Consider the following 21763-nt stretch of genomic DNA (forward strand, 5'->3'; position numbering starts at 1 on the left):
AGAGTTATAAGGTCACTAAAGACATTCTAGTATAATTAACTCATTCACAAATAAGGAAACTAAAACCCAGATAAATGATAATCATGGCTATAAATGAAGTAAGTAATGGATCCTCAATTTGAACCTTTACTCCCTTATTCCAAATGCATCCTATTTCCATTATGCCAATCCTTCTTTATTAAAGTAAAATAAAATAAATATTAAGCAATGTCTGATGATGACAAATAATGTCAGTTCCACTAAGGTAATTCCAACTTGTACTTTAAGCCAAAAATATATAGTCTTTTAAGCTACTACAACACAATATTAAATAATACTCTTCTGGTAATTCAATTTATTCAACCAAAGTTTATTAGCAATGCCTCTTGTGTACAAAATAATGTACTAAGTATTGGGGCTACAAAGAAAAAAATGCCCTTGTCTAAGGAATATTTGGGTTCCATAGGAGGTATGATAAGTCTCTATTCTTTCTTAGCAGTCACATGAGAATTTAGTACTCTATCTTAAGCTAAATTGACCAGAAAATTGAGATGCTGTTTGTGTCTATTTTAAGGGTGATGTCTACTTCAACTATCTGGATAGTTTGCCTCAATTCTCTGCTTTACATATATGGACATAACCATAAAGTTTCATGTTACTAGCACATTCTTTTTAAACTAGGAAAAAGAGGGTCATGCTGTATTCATCTATGTAGTGTCAGCAGCACAGAAAAGACTACAGAAAAAAATACATTCTGAATGAATGAATGAGAAGAGTCAGAAACAAACTTTGTCCTTCTTTAAAAACTGAAAAAAGAGGCTGAGATTTCCTCAAGATTTCCATTTTTGCTGCTTTCACCCTAGAGAAATATGAAAGTGCTTTATTGAAAGGTGAGATGCCCCATTAAACTAACTGCCTGCTGACTGCTTCTATTTCCAAGTCCATGCTCTGCCCTGGAAAACAATGGAAGTAAAAGTTGGGGGAAGGAGAAGATGGACTAGTGGTTTAGGTCAAGGTTTCCCAAAGAAGCTACAAAAAGAATTCATTGTCTTACACAAATTCTACAACTGGAATGGTCCCTAAATGATAGCTACTTGTGATTTTATTGATAAATCCATGGCCTCAGATGCTTCTATCCTATATGAGAGTTAGGAGGAGCAAAAAGATGCTAATTATTATGTGGTATTCAACAAAGAAAAACATAACCATTTCAATAGGGATTTTAAAAATTAAATCATAGAATGTAAACAATTTGAACATAAGGATTATTTCTGTTATCTCTATATCTTTTATCACAACATTGGGCATATAGTAGGGAACTGATTAAATTGATTGAAAACACCAGTCATCAAAAATGTATATTAAGGTACCTGAAAAGGACTCTTCCAAAAATTCATTAGGAATGTAAAACAACATGCATTTATTAAGTGCCTACTATGTACAAGACATATTGTATGCTAGGGCCCACACAAACAAAACATTCTCTTCCCTCCAAGAGCTTACATCCTACTGGGATGGAGCAATATGGCGCATAATAATGATGAGGACAGTTAACACGTAGTTCCCCAAAGCAGTTTACATCTATTATTTCATTTGTTCCTTATTACAATCCTATGAGATCGGTGCTATTATTGTTTCAATTTTCTTGATAAGGAAGTTGGAGCTAAAGAATATTAAGTAATTTGCCCAAGATCACGCAGCTAATAAGTATCCCAAGGTCCCAACCCACAAATAAATAACTACAAAGTATTCACAAAGTAATTTCAGAAGGAGAGAACAGAAACTGGGGAGGGGAGGGATCAGAAAGGTGCTACAGCTATGTTTGAAAGAAAGCTGGAATGGTAGAGGGGATTGCATCCCACACAGGGGAATCTACCTGCTAAAAGGTGTGGAAGTGGGAGACGTAATGTCATGTGGGAAGCAGCTTGCCCAGAGTCCCATCGGGCTGTCTAAAAACTTCTTCAGCCCAAATTTAGCCCAGTCAGGAGCTTAGAGGGCGTGGATAAGGAGCGATCTTTATCTCCAGCTACAAACGGGCAGTGTTTCACACAGGAAATGGCAGCACTAATAATATCTTAGATACTTGTGCATTTGTGTTGGTTCAGACCATCACAATCCATTGACTTCAAGTCTGTTTTCTTCTTCTTTTCTGAACTGCTCAGAAGTCCCAAGAATCCCTGAGGAAGTTTTGAGAGCTTCTGCATATTTCCTGTTGCCAAGGAAACAACAGTTTTAATATCTGTGTGTTTGGACTTTCAGACACTGTTTGAAGTCATTCATTTGTAAAGGAAAATCTTGGGTAAATAGGTTGTTTAGGAGTGTGTAAATGGATGCCAGCTTTCGGAGGAGTTTTCTCCCTTGGATAAGAGCGGGGGTTTCTGGGTCTCTGTTCCTTCCTTGCATTCCCATGAGAATCTGTACCCTATCTTAACCTAAGTTGGCTTCTTTGGAGCAAAACAACCATAATTATCTCAGTACCTTAAACACCTGGCCCCAAATGAGCCTCAGATAAAGACCAAGACCAGGAGCTCCGAAAGCACTTGAAGGCCATTACAATCTCCCATAATGGCTAGCCACACAAAGACTGTTAGCTGCCTGGACACTCAAGTGTTCCCTCCCTATTGTCCCTGCCACCTCCATAACACATTACTGCCCTTTGGTCACCCATGGTCATGAGCAGCAACACGGATGGCCAGAAGCAGGAAGCCCTGTTTGGGGGTCCATCCCCCGACACACGTTAGCTGTGGGACCAAGGAGGGGCGAGTTCACTGTTCTGGCTTCATTCTGGCCCCAGCTGTGGAGCATCACTGCCTCTCAGTTTCAGTCCGTGTGTATGTATATATGGATGTTCTCTCATTCTGCATTTCAGAATCCAGGGAAGGAGAGCGTGACTCAATTCCCCTTCATCTTATCACTTGTGACTTGGCTTCTTCCAAACCAAAAAGTCCAAACCTTCCATAAAAGGCTTTTTCTCTGCCAAAGGCCCTACTTAAGTAGATCCAACTTCTTTTTTTCTTTAATTGTGTTTATTTATTTTGAACTTAAGAAATGAAAAGGCATTTCCATAATAGTAGAATAGGGAGAGATAAAAAGGTGATTGCATATGAAACTACAAATATTATATATAACTCACTATTTCTTTTAAATATATAATAAAGTTGTCATGTAACATTCTATTGCTTTCTTTTCTCTTCCCTCCCCTGCTCCCACCCTAGAAATGGCTACCATTAAGTAGATGTGCTTACTATTTTGTACATATTTCTATTTATCAGTTCTTTCTCTTGATACAGATAGAATCTTCCTTCATGGGTCCTTTGTACTTAATTTGGATATTTATAATAGTCAACAAGACTTGTGCTGGAGTCAACTATATCGCTAGCTGATTGCTAACTTTTCAGGATGAACATACTTCAGAAATAGGACAAATTGGATTTTGATCTATTGTTTTAGTGATCATTTAAACTAAAAGTGATGAAGAAAATATTAACAATGAAAAATATATGTTATATATTTTATTTATTCATTTCTGAATAATCAACTAAACATTAACCAACATATATATCTCCTACTTAAAGGAGATAGCTGTAAAGGGCTGAAACTTTGAGTAGGTGCACTGGATTCAGACAACCAAGCACTGAAGGCTAATTACCCATGGACAATACTCTATTAGCATATGCTTGGAAAATGGCCCTTCTCACTATTCTGTGCTGGCTTGATCGTTTGATGTATACAGAGAATTGTAGGAGGGATTAGGGGCCGGAGTAAGACAAGCCAGAGTCACTTTGGAGGAGGACGAGGAGAAGGGAGGTCATGGAGATCCTGTGTCCATCCAATTCACTTCTACCCCTAAAGACCAAGAATAAAGACCAAGGACTTTTGCTTATCCTGACTCCGGCTGATTCTAAGGTATCCAGGATGCTAACTCGGTCTTCAGAGATAGTGTCTTTTAATCCACCCAACAAAAATACAAAAATGTCTCATAGTAGCCCATAAACTATTGATAGGATTCTCCTTCCTTCTCTAAGGAGTCACCATCTTTCCCCAGTTCAATTCTCCAATGGAGTTTGGAATCCCAGAGCAAGAGAACAAACTGAAGGTTAGTGACAGGCAACCACCCATCATTGCGATGGGTTCTTATTTAAACTAAGAGATCCATAGATCTCTTTCTACTATTAAAGTGAGGGTTTGAGCATTCCTTTCTCACAGAGGAAAACAAATTTGCAGTTACTACAAAGACCATCAGACCTGCACTAACTAAATAATTTATGGTAATCATCATGGTAACCATATTGGAGCTTCAGCCTCTTGCTTCTCTTCTGTGTATGTTTGTTAGAATGAGAATGGGGTGGGTGGGAGCATTGTATGTGGCTGGGTGTGGGTGTGAGTGAAAAAAGAGAGAAAAAGAGAGGATGAGGGAAAAGGAAACTGATTTTCCAAAAGGCTGGTGCTGCTCAAGATTTCCTTTTTCTCTCCAGACCTTTTGTATTTTGACATAGCTAGAGCTTCAGACTGGTACTTCCCAGAAATTCCACGTTTATCTCTAGAAGGCTGGATTTCAGAAATCTAGAACCCATGATCTAGAAGTGATCTAGACTTCAGATTAGTCCTACCCAGAAGCCCCCTATTTTTCCTTTCTTTTGGGGATTTTGGGGACTGGGATTTAGAAACTCTTGCTTCTTGATTCACTTATCCTGGGACTATATACAAGTGGCACATGTCTCTCTCAGTGTATCTCCAAGGTTGGGTCCAGGTCTTCAGTGTCCAAGAATTCAGGGTCCAGCAACTACCTAGTCAGTCCACATAGATAAGAACACACAAGATCCCCTATGGTCTGGCCCATAGCAGCCATTGTTACAGGGGAGGGAGTAAGGGAAGAAGGCTCTTTCCCCACCCTGATCTATCCCTAGTCCTGCTGCTCTCTCAGACTCCCTGGGAGATGAAGGGAGAGGAATTAAAATAAGGCCAACTAATAAACCTCATTTTATAGTCCCATCCATCTGTACCTTTCTAAGCCACTAAATGTATTCCCAAGTGATCCACACCAAGTTGAAATGAGTCAAATGGACCTAACCTTTCTGGATACATGAAAGCAGATTTATCTATTTATTTATTTATAATTGCCCTATAATTCCTCAAGTTGATTAACAAATTCCCCTAATTAGCCTCCAATGTTTAAATATTTGTATTGCATTTTAAACATACTCATTCATTGCTCTAATGAGTTTCTATCATACTTTTGTACAGCATAGATACTTGGTGTATATTGAATTGAATGTATGTTTACCATATACTTGAATCATCAATGGGAGTATAAGGAAAAGAGCTATCCACACATACTTAAACCTAGGAATGAAGATTGATTTATGAGCCCTCCTAAGATGAAGACCTATGGAGCTATCCTTTAAAAAAAATCTTAATTTAATTATTTTCCTTATTAAATGATTCCTAAATGATTAGGATATGAAAATGTCCAAGGAATTCACAATTCATAAAATTTTCATTCATAACTTAAGATATATAAAAACTGGATCTAAACAGAAATTGACTTCCTGTCTCTCCTCCTCCTGGAACAGAGAAGCCAGTTATTCAGTAACAATGTCTTGAGTCTGAAACAAGAATTTTTAAAATGTGGTCACTTGTTTCAATTCATTCTTTTTCTTATTCCCTCCTTTCCAAGATTTAAAGTCAAAGGCAGTCTGAAATCTGATCCCTAATATCCCCCCGTTATCAGGTATCAAATCACGTCGATTCAAAAGGTCTCCATTAAGAGTCAATCTTTAGATTGGCGTCCTTACCAATTGTAGTCTGAGAAAAGTCCTAGTTTCAAGAGAATTTTTTCCCTACATATATACATAGATAACCTAGAATTTATCTCAAGATGATAATTGTGTGTTTCTTGTTTCAGACGGTTATACCACTGATGACATTGAATTTTACTGGAATGGAGGAGAAAGTGCAGTATCGGGAGTTAACAATATTGAACTGCCTCAGTTTTCAATTGTGGATTATAAAATGGTGTCAAAAAAGGTGGAATTCACAACAGGTAAGAACATCCCTACCAAACAAACGCAAAAATAGTAAAAGAGAGGAGTGGTGAGAAGGGAGGACATAGCCCAAGAGTGTTCATAATCTGATTCTCTTTCTTTTAACCCCAGGGGCATATCCACGTTTGTCACTGAGTTTTCGGCTTAAAAGAAATATTGGTTACTTCATTTTGCAAACTTACATGCCTTCCACACTGATTACGATTCTGTCCTGGGTATCTTTTTGGATCAACTACGACGCCTCTGCGGCCAGAGTTGCACTAGGTAACGTGTTTCCAAACTAGCAAAATGCCAATGGGTTCCACCGATTGCAGCAAGTACAAGCACACAATTTTCTTATTCTGAAAACTTTCCAAACAATTAAAATTGCATAGCTAATCATGAGAACGTACTAGATAGTCCACTGACTGGATGACAGTCTAATACTTTTAAGTTCAAATAATATTCTGAAATATCACATGTAAATTAGCTTTTCGAACACTGTTAAAAGTTATTTCTCTGTACAGATTCTGAGAGAATGTGTATTTTCTTAAATATGCTTTTTCATTTTTATTTCTGATTGCATATATTGGAGCACATTTATCTGGCCTCATTCTCAAAATAATTTGAGGGGAAAAAACTCTTACCTATTCAGATATATTATAAGTAACATTTCAAGGCACCATTTTGGTAGTTAGAAAAATAATCTTCTGGAATTTTAGTTAGAATAAATTGTACTGGCTCCCATTTCTTTTAAGTGGGTCTCGTTATGCCAGAAGAAGACAAGAGCTATTCATCAAATACATTAGTGATCTGTGATTAGAAATGAGCAGAAAATGGTTTCCCTCTTAGGGAACAAAATCAGGAATTAATCATAGTGGTCCAAGAGTAAAGAAGCCATATTTCAAAGTTTAAAGGATTCATTGGGAAGTAAGAAAAGAAAGTATGAGGCTGATGGTGGTGAGTTTCAGACTCTCTTTGGCGTTCATGTGTCTTCTTGGATATTTTATATTGGACTCAGCTCACTTATCACACTTAGTAATTCAGCCACACGTACCAATAACAGAACCAATTCTTTGAGTAGGCTAGGATATAAAATTTTCTTTGAAGTTACTGGGCAAAATTAAAGGAGAGCATCCTTTCACACTCAGACCTTAGATTCTGTGTCATCTCTACAGTTTATGTCTGTTGGCCAAGAACATAAAGCCTTACAAGGTCAAGTACTTAATCCCTTATCAACCATTGAACACTTCAGAAATACGAAGAGTATACAAATCATTTAGTATAACATACATATGTATACACACATATTTTAAATGTGTGTATATGCATATATATGTGTGTGTGTGTGTGTGTGTGTGTGTGTGTGTGTGTGTGTGTGTGTTCTAATTACAGACCCATTACTGGCTAATTTTCACAATAGGAAAGAATAATTAGTAGAAGCATGAATTATCATTCTGTCCATATTTCTGTTATCCAGGCTAATTAGTTTAAGTGAAGTTTCATGATTAAAGATCTCAGTTTCTAGAAGTGCAAGCTGAGATTGACTTTCCAGCATCAGATACAAATTTATGAAATGTAAATGGTTTGTGATCATTGAAAATCCATTATTATTTGCTTATGCTGTTTGTAACCATAAATAAGTTAGAGCTTCATATTTAAACAAATGAAAAATTAGCCTCTGGAATAGATGTGAAAAAAGAAATTCAATAAAATTTTAATATAAATTGTTCTTTCCTATTGTGAGCATTATTCTTTTTTTACTCCTTAGCCATGACATATATATAAACACACACATTACACACAGTTTTTCTCTTCAAAGAAAAATCACCATGTAAGAAAGTGATTGATATGCCTTTATTAGCTCATCATATTTAAAACAATTTCTCATCTTATTTTACTTTTTTCTGCTATAGTAAGTCTGTGTTGTCCAAATCATCTTCTTATTTCCTAAGTCACATTATTGCCTTCTTCAATTCTTTAAAACCAGCCTTCCTTTGTATTTAAGTTTTCTAGTCTGCTACCTTTACTTGTGACATTCTCTGTTAAGTTTATTCTCTTTCCCATTTTTCTTCTTCCACTCTTTTTGGTTACATTTTTTATTTCCTCTCTCTTATATACAACTTCTGGGGTACCTTTTGCCCAGTTACCACAACTGAATCAGTCTAAAGGTCACCTTCTGAAGCTCTCCACTTCACTTCCTGATTCTTGACCATCTTGATCATCAGAAAATATCCAATCTGTTCCCAATCTGAACTGTGTATGATTTAGACTAGGACCATATTTCACAAAATAAGTTAAACAGACCTAGTTCTTGAACTAGGAGGCTTACAGTCCTAAAATGCTTCACTTCAAACTCAGTTCTTTTAGAAGGTATTTATGCCTCCATATTAGACTTTAGAAGGAAGTGGTCAGAGATGAGCCTGGGAAATGCCACTAACAAAATAATACATATTTAGAAAATAATTCTAAAACCAATAGCTTTGTGCAAATTGTTGAATTTCCCCCACTTCTCCAGAATAATCGCAAGGTGTTACATCACAATCTAATGCTGAATTTGTTGAAACAAGTTGCTCTATTGGCCAGTGGGAAATTAGTGTCTTGATCCTTTTTGACATTCTGATAAAGTCTTGACTTTGGTCTTGTTGCTGGACTTTGATGAAACTCTGCCTCTTTTAAATCTAATTCATGTACAAGTCTTTGAAAAGGAAAGATAAATAAGAAAGCCTATGGATCTCTTCTCAGGATACTGTTTTTAAATGCATAAAATAAAATTCAGAAGATCTTGGTAGTGAATATCTTGTCAGCATACTACAAATATCAATTAATATTTTTAAGCATCCTGAAGGAGATCTCTATGTAGTCTGCCACCTGGCCATAGGGAAAAAAATGTCTTTCCTCCTTTGCCAAATAGCTGGTCATACTAAAGCCATTGTTCCAGGAGAATAGCCATAGGATGGAATGGTCAAACCTCTGTACCCAAATAATCTCTTCTCAAAGCTGCTTTAAGTCAAGTTTGGTCTCTCTGTTTTACAGGAATCACTACCGTGCTGACCATGACCACCATCAGCACTCACCTCAGGGAGACTCTGCCAAAGATCCCCTATGTCAAAGCAATTGATATTTACCTGATGGGATGCTTTGTGTTTGTGTTCCTGGCGCTGCTCGAATATGCCTTTGTAAATTATATATTCTTCGGGAGAGGCCCTCAGAAAAAGGGAGCTGGGAAAGCCGACCAGGGGGCTAATGAGAAGAACAGACTGGAGATGAATAAAGTCCAGGTAGCGTATGGAGCATTACCAATTGAACATTTGCTCATTTTCTTATCAGGAAAACCTGCTCAGGAATAGTCCATGGTTGCATTTAATCTTCAATAGAATCTAGAAGTTTATTGAAGAATTGTTTGATTAATCTGAAAAATATGCTCAGCAATGCAATGTGATTTTTCTAAGAGTAGCGCGTCCAAATTATGAAGGTAAGCAATGTCTTACTTCTCTCAAAAGCTGTTCTTTGAACCTGAGTTTGAGATACCCTGATTTAATTTGGTGGGTCCATGGTATAGATTCAGTATGAGAGAATTAGTTGAGAAGTCAGGAAATGAATACCTTCATCTATCAAATAAAATTAGTAGGACTAAAACTTTTCTAGTGAATGAACTAATAGATGTAAACCCACTTTGATTTCTCAGCATGAGTGATGATCTACAAATTCGAAGCATCGTTACCACTTTTATTCTTACAACTAGCAGTTCTTGTGATCTGTGGATCTCAATGAGGATAATTATTGATCCATTTGTTCTTTTAAGACCTATTTTAGTTTCTGTGGGCTTGACTTATGTACCTCATTTCTTTGAAAACTTAAAATTACACACAAAATGCTCATTTGAAAAATGGTACTTATTTAGATTTTATTTCAAGATGGTACACTGAATCACAAATCAAACTAAAAATGATATCTTCATTCTCTGGAGATCTACCAACTCACTGACTTATAGCCAGTCCCTTATGTCAATCTGTTTTCTAATCAAAATATCAAGACACAAAGACCAGGAAAGGGACATGTCTTTTCCACTGGACCAGTTATAAATATATTTCACATTGAAAAACCTGACAGAAAATTTATATTCTTTCCTTTCAATGTATCCAAAAGAAAGTTTTTTCTTTTGTTTTTCTTTTGTTTTTACTTTCATCAAACCTAATCTAACACACATTTATCAAATGCTCTCTCTGTGCCAGGCGATGTTGGTCACTGGGCCTATAAAAATAAAACAGTCCATGATTCTTGGGAGTTTGGATTCTAATGGGGAGAGAAGAGAGTGGGTCATGTGAACAGAATGTACAAAGATAAGAAAACATTAAATATATACAAAGAAATACCAAGTAATCTTGATCTGAGCTGAGGCACTAATAGTTGGTAAGATCAGGAAAGGTCTTCATCAGGAAATAGCCCTTGAACTGAGTTTAGAACAGAATTAATGATTCTAAAAAGTTGAGATGAGGAGTTTATCAGGTATACAAAGGCACAGAAGTGGGAGATGAGATATTACATATGAGGAACATCATGTAGAGTAGATGACAGGGAATAGTGTGAAATAAGTCCGAAAAAATAATTTGGAGCAAGACTCGATGTCAAACAGAGGGATTTGGTGGGGAGAGAAGGCTGGGTTTCTGTTTATTTGATCTTAGAAGCAATAGTGATGCACTAGATTTTTCTGAGCATGTATGGGACTTGACTGGACCTACACTTTAGGAATACCTCTGTTGACAATGAATTAGAAAGAGGGAAAGAATAGTCAGGAAGACCAATTAGGAGGCTATTACACTAAGCCATGTGAGAAGTGATAACTGAAGTGATATCTATCTGAATGGAAAGAAGGGGAAAGATCGGAAATGTTTCCCAGGTAGAATAAACATGTTTTGGCAAGTGGCGGTCTTACCAGAGGATAAGGAAGAGTAACTAGTTACAGATAATTCCAAGGTCACTGGAAGGAGGTAGTGCCCCCAAAAGAAATAGGAAAGTCTTTATGGAAAGGTGGGATAAAGATGAGTTCTGCTTGCAAAGTGTTGAGTCCTTGGGGGACATCTTGTGGAAATAGCACCTGTAAATTGGTAAAATGGTTTGGAAGCTCAGGAGAGGACCAGAAATAGGAGTGGAAATTTGAGTGTCACTGGCTTAGAAATGACCATCCTACCAAAGGTGAGAGATGATATGACAACGCATGAAGAAAGGAAAAAAGGACATAGAGCAGGCATCTGCCCAACTTCTACCCATTTATTCTAGTTGTATCTAATCCCTCTTCCACCTGACAGCCTATATTATATATATATATATATATATATATATATATATATATATATATATACCCAGAGAGAGAGAGAGAAAATGAGAGAGAGAGAGAAAGAGAGAGAGAGAGAGAGAAAGAGAGAGAGAGAGAGAGAGAGAGAGAGAGAGAGAGAGAGAGAGTTGAAGAAACAGATGAACAAAGGGTAAATGACTATCCAGTGTCCCTTAGCTGGGAAGTATCTGAGGCCAGTGGGGGATTCGGGTCTCCCGGCCTCCAGGCCTACCACACTGTCCCCTGGACCACCTACCTGCCTCTGTTATTTGAAGATAACAATTAAGCCCAGCCCAAGTATTTTCCTTGACAGAGATGTTCTCACCGGTTATTGCACATATGAGCTTGTCCATTTCCTTCTTAGAATGTTTTCAAGTTGTGTTCAGTCCTGTCGGACTCTGGGAGCCCACTTGGGGGTTTCCTTGCAAAGATACTGGAGGAGTTTGTTATTTCCTTTTCTGGCTCATTTTGCAGATATGGAAACTGAAGCAAACAGGATAGGTAAAGTGACTTTCCCAGATTCAAACAGCTAGGAAGTATCTGAGAATGAATTTAAACTCCGGAAAATGGGTCTTCCTGACCCCGGGCCTGGTGTTCCACCCACTGCCTCACTAAATGATTAGCACAAAACCCACTGCTATAGAAATACAAGCAGATCAGAATAGGGTAGCGCTGCATTGTCACTTCCCTGCTCCTAAATACTAGGCCCCCTTTGACACAATTTCAATTGGCATTTTTGCCTTTCATAAGATATTGTTGAGCTTGCAGTCTCCCCCCAGGCCCTGTTCAGATAATAACTTTATGGCCAGACCTCCCCCTTTTGTACTTGTGAAATTATTAAATTAAAGGGCTTGTCATGACCCTGATCCATAACAGGAGCTTAATAAATGCTTATACCCTTCCTTTTTCCTTTCCCATATATGCCTTCACCAAGTTATTAACAAGAACGTTAAACAGCAGATACCTAGGGACCAATGCTATGTCTAAGGTAACAGCAAGCCATCAGTGATGCTCCTTTGGCTCTGACCATTCAACCAGTTCCAAATCCATCCAGCTACACTCTCTTCCAGGCCACGTGTCTCCAACTTTCCACAAGAATAGAGAGAAACTTTGTCAAATACTTTGCTAAAAATCTAGGTAAAGTATATCCATAGTATCCCTTCATTTGCAAGCTGAATGATCCTAACAGAAAATAAAAGAAGCCAATACTGCCAGGAGTTATGAAGCCTTCCTGGCTCTTTGTCTTCACTGACCCTTTTTCTAGGTATTCACTAACCAGCCCTTTAAAAATAACTGTCTGGATTTAGGATTTAGGAATCCTAAAATACCTTCAGTGTACTCATAAAGTCCGTGAACTCAGTCAGAGATCCAACTAAGAAAACAGACTTCAAAGTTGGCTCTCCCAAAGGGTGACTTCTATCCCCAGAATGGTACCATTTACCCAAATGACCACAGTTAACAGTCTATGGCAGCTCTAACGTTAGGTAGGCCTTAGCATCCCTCTCCCAACTTCTGGATCATTACAGATTTCTTGGCACCCTCCAGCTGGGTTCTAATAATTTTTGAGCCAAATCCCTTTTGATAGGAGCCTTAGCACCCCAACTGAGCAAACCCATCCAGACTCCGCTGTGTGACCCCTCCTGTAGGATCGTGTGAAGTCACTGGCTCCAGCCCAGCTCTTTTCCCAGTAATTTTCTAGTTTTATTAAATCCATTTTCTTTCCTCTGTACTCTTTTCACTTTTTAATTAGCAAACAGAGCATGAGAGGAATCACTGTGGATTTTTTTAATGTATCTCAAATGCATATTTCTCCTGCCATCTATTTTTAAAATGTCAGGGAAACTTCTGTGATTTAATCAGCTGAATTTCTCTCCCTTGGTGTTATCAAAAAAAAAATCTCTTCCACATTTGCAAATACATATGAAGAAACATGATACGGTACAATGTCCAGTTGTCTCCCAGCACAATAGAAATGGTCTGAAGCAAGGCTCATGAAAGAAGAGAAAAGATTTCTGAAAGTGTTATAAAGTACTTCTACCCATGCAATAATTGCTCCTGAAATTTAGACTGTTCAGTACACTTGAGATTGGTAAGCCACCATAGAGCAATCCATGGAAAGAGGCCTCCAGAGAACCCCATTGTCTACGGGGAACAATTTTGCTCTCTAAAGCAGACCTTTCCGGGGAGTAATAAGCATGCATCACTATTTTGTATAATCTCAGCATGGGATCAACTTGTTAAAACAGAAATATTAAAGCTGTATTTCAATTTTCAAATCAATGTTTTCAATAAACACATAGGAATTTTGGTTATCTCTTTTAGGCACTCTCGATACTATGAAGATGAGGTCTGCCATAGAAAGTTTTATGCAAAAGATGATCCTTCCTTTCACATAATTTCTTTTTTTTTCCATTTCTGTCAAAGTCTTTTTATTTTTTCTAATTAATTAATTAATTTGTTTTTAACACATTGCTTAATAAATCATGTTGGGAGAGAAAAATGAGAGAAAAAGGGAAAAACCATGGGAAAGATTAAAAAAAAAGAATAAGAAGTGAACATAGCATGTGTTGATTTACATTCAACCTCCTCAGTTTTTTTCCTGGATGCAGATGGCATTTTCAGTCCAAAGTCTATTGGGATTTCTTTAAATTACTGCACCACTGAGAAGAATCAAGTTTTTCATAGTTGATCATCGCACATTTTTGCTGTTATTGTGTACAATGTATTCCTGGTTTTGCTCCTTTCATATATTTTCAAGAGAAGAGCCACCCTTAAAATATATCTAGGTCATTTTCATTAAGGTATTGAATTAATCATATGGATCTATAGCCACTATGGTCCTCTTTATTTATAAATAAAAGATCTTATTTCTGTTTATTTGATACCTTTCTTCTTTGAGATATATTGAAAATTACAAATAGTATTTCCTAGAAAAACAGCAAAATAGTGTGGGGGAAATCCTGAATATAGCAAGGCATGGTGTGTGATACCCAACTACACCAAATCATCCCAAGAACATTTACAGATGGAAGTGGAAGGAGGATAACAAATAAAAGAAGAATAAAAGAGATTGGTCAAAATTTCTATAGCAATCTATTCTCTCAACTTGGACTCAACCATCAAAACCAGACGAATCACAGAATTTTCAAGATGCAAATGACCTCATCAGCCATCTACTCTAATCCATGCCTCACAAAGGAATCCCCGCTAAAACATACACAACCACTGGTCAACCAACATCTCCTTCAAGACTTCAAATAAGCAAGAACTCACTATTTCCTACGGCATCACATTGCACTAAGGTTAGAGTGTTTCCTAAGTTTTCTATGTCCACCCAATGCTCCTGGTTCACCCCAGAGCTAAATAGAAAAAAAATCAAATACCTTTCCATATTCCAGCTTTTCAAATACCTTGAGCACAGCTTTCATGTCTACTCTGAGTCTTCTCCTCTTGGAGCAAAAGTTTACCAATTCCTTTCATTAATCTACAGGTAGCATCAGCTCTTGGGCCTTCATCATACTAGCTGTCCTCCTCTGAAAAGTCTCTAGATTCTAAATATTCTTCCAGAAGTGAGCGCAGCACTCCAGATGTGGTCAGAATAGGGCACAATAGCCTCCTTTTCCCTAGAAGCTATCCATCTCTAGGTCTACAGCCTAAGACTGCACCTCCTTTTCCCATATCACACAGCTTTCAGGCTTTTTTTCAAACTAACTGATTTATAGTCATATCTCTCTCCCTCTCTTCCAGCGAGTACATATGAAATTTCTGGGGTTTTATTTAACCCAAATATAAAACTTTACATTTATAACTATTGAATTTCATAATATTACATGCTATAATCGAGGCCCAGACACTTCCTAGCTGTGTGACCCTGAACAAGTCACTTAACCTTGTTTGTCTCAGTTTTCTCATCTGTAAAAATGAACTGAAGAAGGAAAAGGCAAACCATTCCATTACCTTCATCAATAAAACCCTACGGGGGCAGCTAGGTGGCGCAGTGGGTAGAGCACCAGCCCTGAATTCAGGAGGACCTGAGTTCAAATCTGGTCTCAGGCACTTAGCACTTCCTAGCTGTGTGACCCTGGGCAAGTCACTTAACCCCAGCCTAAAAAAGAAAAAAAAAAAAAAAGAAAAGAAAAAAAGAAAAAGAAAAGAAAACCCTAAATGGGGTCAGAAAGAACGAGACGTGACTGAAAATTGATTGAACAAAACAACAAAAGGTACTATCTCAGAAACTAAAAGAACGTCAGGAAGACCAAACCAAGATCACACAGAAGTTATCCATGCAATAGTTTTTAAACACTAAGGGGTCAATTTTTAAGATATTTCAATGTATATGGGGCAGCTAGATGGTGTAATGAATAGAGTACCAGCCCTGAAGTCAGGAGGACCTCAAACACTTAACACTTCCCAGCTGTGTGACCCTTAGCCCCAATTGCCTCAGAAAAAAAAAAACAAAAAGATATTTCAATGTATATATTAAATGTAATATAAATTAAATAATATAAATATCACCCATTTTTAAAAATATTTACTATATATATATATACATATATATATATATATACATATATATATATATATATATATATATATATATATATATATATATATATATATATATATATATATATATATATATGTATATATATATACTTGTTAGGATTACTAAGTGAGAACTCAGGTTGTCTGGACAGTGACAAGGTGAGAATTCAGGACAATTACAAGGTGAGAACTCAGGTTGACTTGATGGAAGGAGCAGGCTCATTGGCTGAGGTGGTTCTTCCCAGAAGCCCTTGCATTATCCCACGCCCATTCTCTGGGAGAATAAAAGAGAGGACTCCCAGAGATAGAAGAAGACTCTGCATTGCATCAGGCTTGACGGGGCTCTCTGCAGGAAGGGAAGTCAAGAGTTAACAGCAACTGCCTGGAGACAACGGTTCGTTACAGGAAGAAGAATCTGTCGGAGAGATTTGAGTAGAAGACACAGCAGATCTCTTCCCAGAGAGTGATCCGGCAGCTTCTAGAGACGACACTCGCTTCATTTGGCGCCCAACGTGGGGCAAGGACTTTTGCTTATTCTGACAAGAGGAGCTAGACCAGACCTTCGCAATTTGGCGCCCGAACAGGGACAGACACGGTCCTGATTCCAGTGGAAAAGCCTCCCATCCAGATCTCAGTCTCTCTGACCCAGAACCATGAGTAACGAGGAAACTTTGTTAAAGATTAAGTGAGCGTGCTAATAGATAAATAAGGAACTTAACTTGTTAAGGGCTAAACCAGGAATCTCTTATAGTGAAATGGGGCAAACACCTTCTGTTCAAGGAAAATGTTTAGAGAGCATCATCAAGGTTATGAAAAGCCAAGGCTTGATTATAATTTTAGAGGAGATTACTGAACTTTTAAGAACTGTGAAGGTCATATGTCCTTCTTTTTCTCTGGAAGAAGAATTGGATCCAGATGAATGGGAATTAGTAGGAAAGCAATTAGGTGAACACTACAATTCCAGGCCAAACTCAATTTCCAAAGATACAATTCATATATACAATGTAATCCAATTGGCTTTAAACAATGTTATTCTAAAGGAAGAGATGAAGGAGCAAAATGGGGAAGTGTCAACTAAACTAGGTGAAAAGGATGAATCAGATAACAATGAAGTTAAGTACAATTCTGAGCAACAGCAACAGGAGCACCTCCCATCTCCTCCCTCAATTAACCCTTCAGGGGTGGAGCAAGAAGGAGGAGAGGAAGAGGCAGAAACACAAACAGAATTGTCTGTGAAGCAGTCTAAGCCTATGACAAGATTAGAAAAAGCATTGGTTAAAGCTAAGAAAGAAGGACAGGATATAAGTGATTTTATACATGCATATCCTGTGCTTGAAGATATTGACTCTGTAGGCCATAAAAGGAGAAAATATGCACCTTTAGATTTGAATAAAATTAAAGATTTGAAAAAAGGCTGTACCCTTTATGGGGCTACATCAGCTTATGTTAAAATGTTACTAGATGGTTTGTCTTATGAAGTCCTAACCCCGAATGATTGGAAATCCATAGCAAGGACATGTCTGGAACCTGGAGAAAATTTATTATGGCTTGCGGAATTTCATGAATTATGTAAAATTCAAGTCAGATGCAATTTGGAAATAGGAGTTAACACACAATTCACTTTTGAGCACTTAGCTGGTGAAGGTCAGTATGGAGAGAATTCGGAACAGATTAATTATACCATGACAATATATGAACAAATTGCTAAGGCTGCAATAAAAGCTTGGGGTGTCCTCCCTGGACAGAAAGATCGTGGAGAGGCTTTCACTAAAATACAGCAAGGTCCCAATGAACCTTTTGCAGATTTTGTGGGACGTTCGCAAACTGCTGTCAAAAGAACTATTGGAGAAAATTCAGCTACAGAAATAATGACCAGACATCTGGCTAAGGAAAATGCCAATGAGATTTGCAAAAGAATTATATGGGGATTAGACAAAGATGCTCCTTTAGAGGAGATCATAAGACGCTGTGCTACAGTGGGAACAAATGCTTTTTACACCCGGACAATGATGAATGTGGAAAGACAGGGTCCCTTCTGGCAAGGGCCTTCTAGAGAAACTCAGAGATGTTTTCAATGTGGAAAAATTGGGCATCTAAGAGCTCAGTGTAGATATGGAGATACAGTGAGAAGACAGAGTGAAAGAAGACCTAAAACCCCATGTCCAAAATGCAACAGAGGACTCCATTGGGCATCAGAGTGTAGAATAATTCAGGGAAATAGGATGAGGGGCCCAGGTCCAGGGCCCCAGGCAAAAAAGACTTGGGGCATGATGGCAGCTGATGTTACACCCAAAGAACCTTTAGAAGGCCAGGACTCTGATTTAATCAACCAGCAGAAAAGCAATCACATGGCAGAAAGGGATTACCTGATAAGTGAGTCAAAAGGCAATCAGATTGCAAAAATGGATTACACTTGGGGAGAATACAGGCCTTTTAAACCAACAGGGCTGTGTCCAGTGCAAACAATTCCAATGTAATTGCCAGATGATGAGAAGAGATTTAGAAAGTGGTAAATAGAAGTTAATTAGATAGGTTAACTGCCTGGGAGAGAGGGTTTGCTTGTATTTCTTCAGCAGGAGAGGGAATCAGATGGGTGCCAACAAGTCATATTCGCCTTGTCCATCAGAGAGAGACAGAAAAAGAGAAAGACCTCAAAATAAAGGAGAAAATCTAAGAAACATCTGACACTAAAAGAGCATGGATAATAAGAAGACTGTTAAAGAACTTTAAAAACCAGCAGGAATCATTGGACTTCCTCACACAAGATGAGACTAATGGACAATGGACTTATGGACATTTATAAATTTTCAATTTATGATTATGTTATATACTTCTAGCATGTGTTATGTTACTATGTTACTTATGTGCTTATGTAATTTATGTAATTATCTGTAATACTTCCCATATTGATGGATTTATGTTTCAAGGTCATTTATGTAATTATCTGTAATACTTCCCATATTGATGGATTTATGTTTCAAGGTCATGACTGTCCTATGTTCTAAATCAAAAGAAAGGGGGAGATGTTAGGATTACTAAGTGAGAACTCGGGTTGTCTGGATAGTGACAAGGTGAGAATTCAGGACAATTACAAGGTGAGAACTCAGGTTGACTTGATGGAAGGAGCAGGCTCATTGGCTGAGGTGGTTCTTCCCAGAAGCCCTTGCATTATCCCACGCCCATTCTCTGGGAGAATAAAAGAGAGGACTCCCAGAGATAGAAGAAGACTCTGCATTGCATCAGGCTTGACGGGGCTCTCTGCAGGAAGGGAAGTCACTTCTCTGGACAAGAGTTAACAGCAACTGCCTGGAGACAACGGTTCGTTACAGGAAGAAGAATCTGTCGGAGAGATTTAAGTAGAAGACACAGCAGATCTCTTCCCAGAGAGTGATCCGGCAGCTTCTAGAGACGACAGCTCGCTACATATACTATAGCAAAACGTGGCTTATATTAGATGGGATTTCATAGTACATTGGATTAGAAATCTTTCATTTTTAGATTTGTGGAAGGCCTTTCAAGTTGAGATTAATGAGAAGAGCTAGGAAAACTTTACAGGCACATGGGCACCATGATGCACTGTTAGGGGGACTATGAATTTGCCTAGAAAATCTGGAAAATCATTTGGGACTGTGCCCCAAAAGTTACTAAACTGTGCATTCCTTTGACCATTACTAGACCTCTGCCCCAAAACAATTAAAGAGAAAACAGACCTATGTATACAAAAACATTTATAGCAGCTCTTTTCATAGTAGCCAAGATCTAGAAGAGAAGGAGTATCCTCCCATTGAAGAATAGCTAAGCAAAGAACAGTATATGAATGGAATGGAATGATGCCGTAAGTCTTGCCAAAATAAACAGCAGCAGCAGAAACTGGGGAGACCTCTGTGAATGATGCAGATCAAAGTCATCAAAACTGGGGAAACAATTTATACAATGACAACACCATTATAGAGGAAAAACAACATTGAAAGACTTTAGAACTCAGATTGGTGCCATGATAAATCACAAGTCTAGGAGAAAGAAGATAAAATATACTACCAAGCTCCTGCCAGGAAAGCAATGAACTTAAGATGCAAAAGAGAAATAGTGTTCCAGGCATGGACAATGAGGGAATGTGTATGCTGAAGTATACAAATTTATGATGAAAGCTTTATTTTTTAAGGGTTGTTGTCAATGTTGTTCTCTTAGGGGAAGAATATGTGAAAAAGACAGATTACAAATGCTTATAAAAATAAAACATAAACAAGTTATGAAGGAAAATAAATACATAACCCAAAGTACCATCCTTTTCACAATCAGAGATATTACAGAAAACATTGAACATAAGGATATGAGGGTATGAGACTGACTTTGATATCCACTGCCATGAGACCATGAGGAAGTTACATAACTTTTCAAGACCTTAGTTTTCTAATCTCTAAAATGAGAATAAACCTCCCCATACCAGTAATAAATGATCTCTTTTAATGAAAGACATAAAAGCATAAGTTAAATTTACATAACATTTTCATGCTTGCAAAACACCTTTACACAGATGATCTTATTTGATCTTTACAATCACTTTCTCTCTCTCTCTGAGATAAATGCTATTATTATTATGCCCATTTTACATATGAGGAAACTGAGGCTCAGAATTTCGTGGGATCATACAGGTAGCAAACATTTCAGGTGAGACAGGAGACAGGTCTTCCTAATTCCAACTACAATAAGATATCTACTCCTACTGACCCTGCAAAACTATAAAATACTCCCTATGTATTATTATTATTATTATTATTATTATTATTATTATTATTATTATTATTATTATTGTGTCTACTGAGTATTCTATTTGTTCCTTTTCCATTTTTCAAAATCAGATTCAGAAAATATATCAACAACCAAAGGAAGCTGGCCACTTCATCTTCCCAGCTGTATTATCTGAAGTTATATATAGAATGCATTCTGAATTGTATTTTAAAATGCTACCCTTTGTTGAATTAAATGTAGCAGAAGAAAATATTAGATTCTTTTTCCTTCAATGTAAAGGTTGACTGATCCCTCTACTGCTCTATGGACCTTGTAAACAATTTAATATAAATGGCTTATGTGCCCTAGTCATAACCGTGAGCATCCCAGAGTTTTCTGTCTTGTTGCCTCTGGGCATGGAATGGCATTGCTCATTTATTACACAAGTGGCCTTCTGTGAGCCTTTGCTGGACAGTCATGTCAACGGACAGCTGCACTCAGCCTGCAGAAATGTGTGCTTTGTTTTGATTTATGGTTGAAGTAGCTGCATTGAAGCTTTTAAAATGAGCCCATAAGGTACTGCAGATGTTGAGTCCAGGTGTGAGAGATGCTTCACCCTCCAAGGTGATAAAGACTATAGATCTTGGAAACTTGGAATCCCACTGGAAATTGTGACACATTTTAGACTATAATGAACTTATCAAAAAGTGATTCTCTGGGATATTTGGTTACTTAACAAGGATCTATAACAATATATCTCTATCTGTGCTTAATTTAGGAGCACATGTGAATATCTGTCCATTTTCAAATTAGTCTTCCTATCAGTGAATGGCCACGAGGTCCTCATCCTAATGTAGAGAGCTAAAGAATTGTAGTGTATCAGGCACACTGTGATGAAAGGATCCAAAACATACTCCAAAGGAAGGGACCAAGAACTTAGCAGTGGGCAAGGACACCAGCAACACTAATGGAAATAAGAGAGATTCTTTTCTTTACATAAAAGAGTTCTTAAGGTTTTTTGTTTCATAGACCCCTAAGGAAGCCTGTGGCCTCCTTTTCAGAATAATGTTTATAAATGTAAAACAAATTAACATAGGATTACAAGGGAAACTAATTATATTGAAATATTATCATCAATATAGATGTGTGCAAT

The 21763-nt window shown here is 37.5% G+C and overlaps 1 protein-coding gene across 1 annotated transcript in view; it reads left to right on the top strand.

The window, feature by feature from the left end:
* Positions 1-21763, top strand: part of GABRB1 (gamma-aminobutyric acid type A receptor subunit beta1) — a 388600-nt gene that overhangs the window by 364046 nt on the left and 2791 nt on the right. Inside the window, exons 6-8 of the mRNA XM_074276277.1 lie at positions 5885-6022; positions 6135-6287; positions 9039-9283. Of these exons, the coding sequence (XP_074132378.1) occupies positions 5885-6022; positions 6135-6287; positions 9039-9283 (536 nt within the window). The remainder of the gene's footprint in view (positions 1-5884; positions 6023-6134; positions 6288-9038; positions 9284-21763) is intronic.

The sequence above is a fragment of the Sminthopsis crassicaudata genome, chromosome 6 (genome assembly GCF_048593235.1).
Source record: "Sminthopsis crassicaudata isolate SCR6 chromosome 6, ASM4859323v1, whole genome shotgun sequence".
Lineage (NCBI taxonomy): Eukaryota > Metazoa > Chordata > Mammalia > Dasyuromorphia > Dasyuridae > Sminthopsis > Sminthopsis crassicaudata.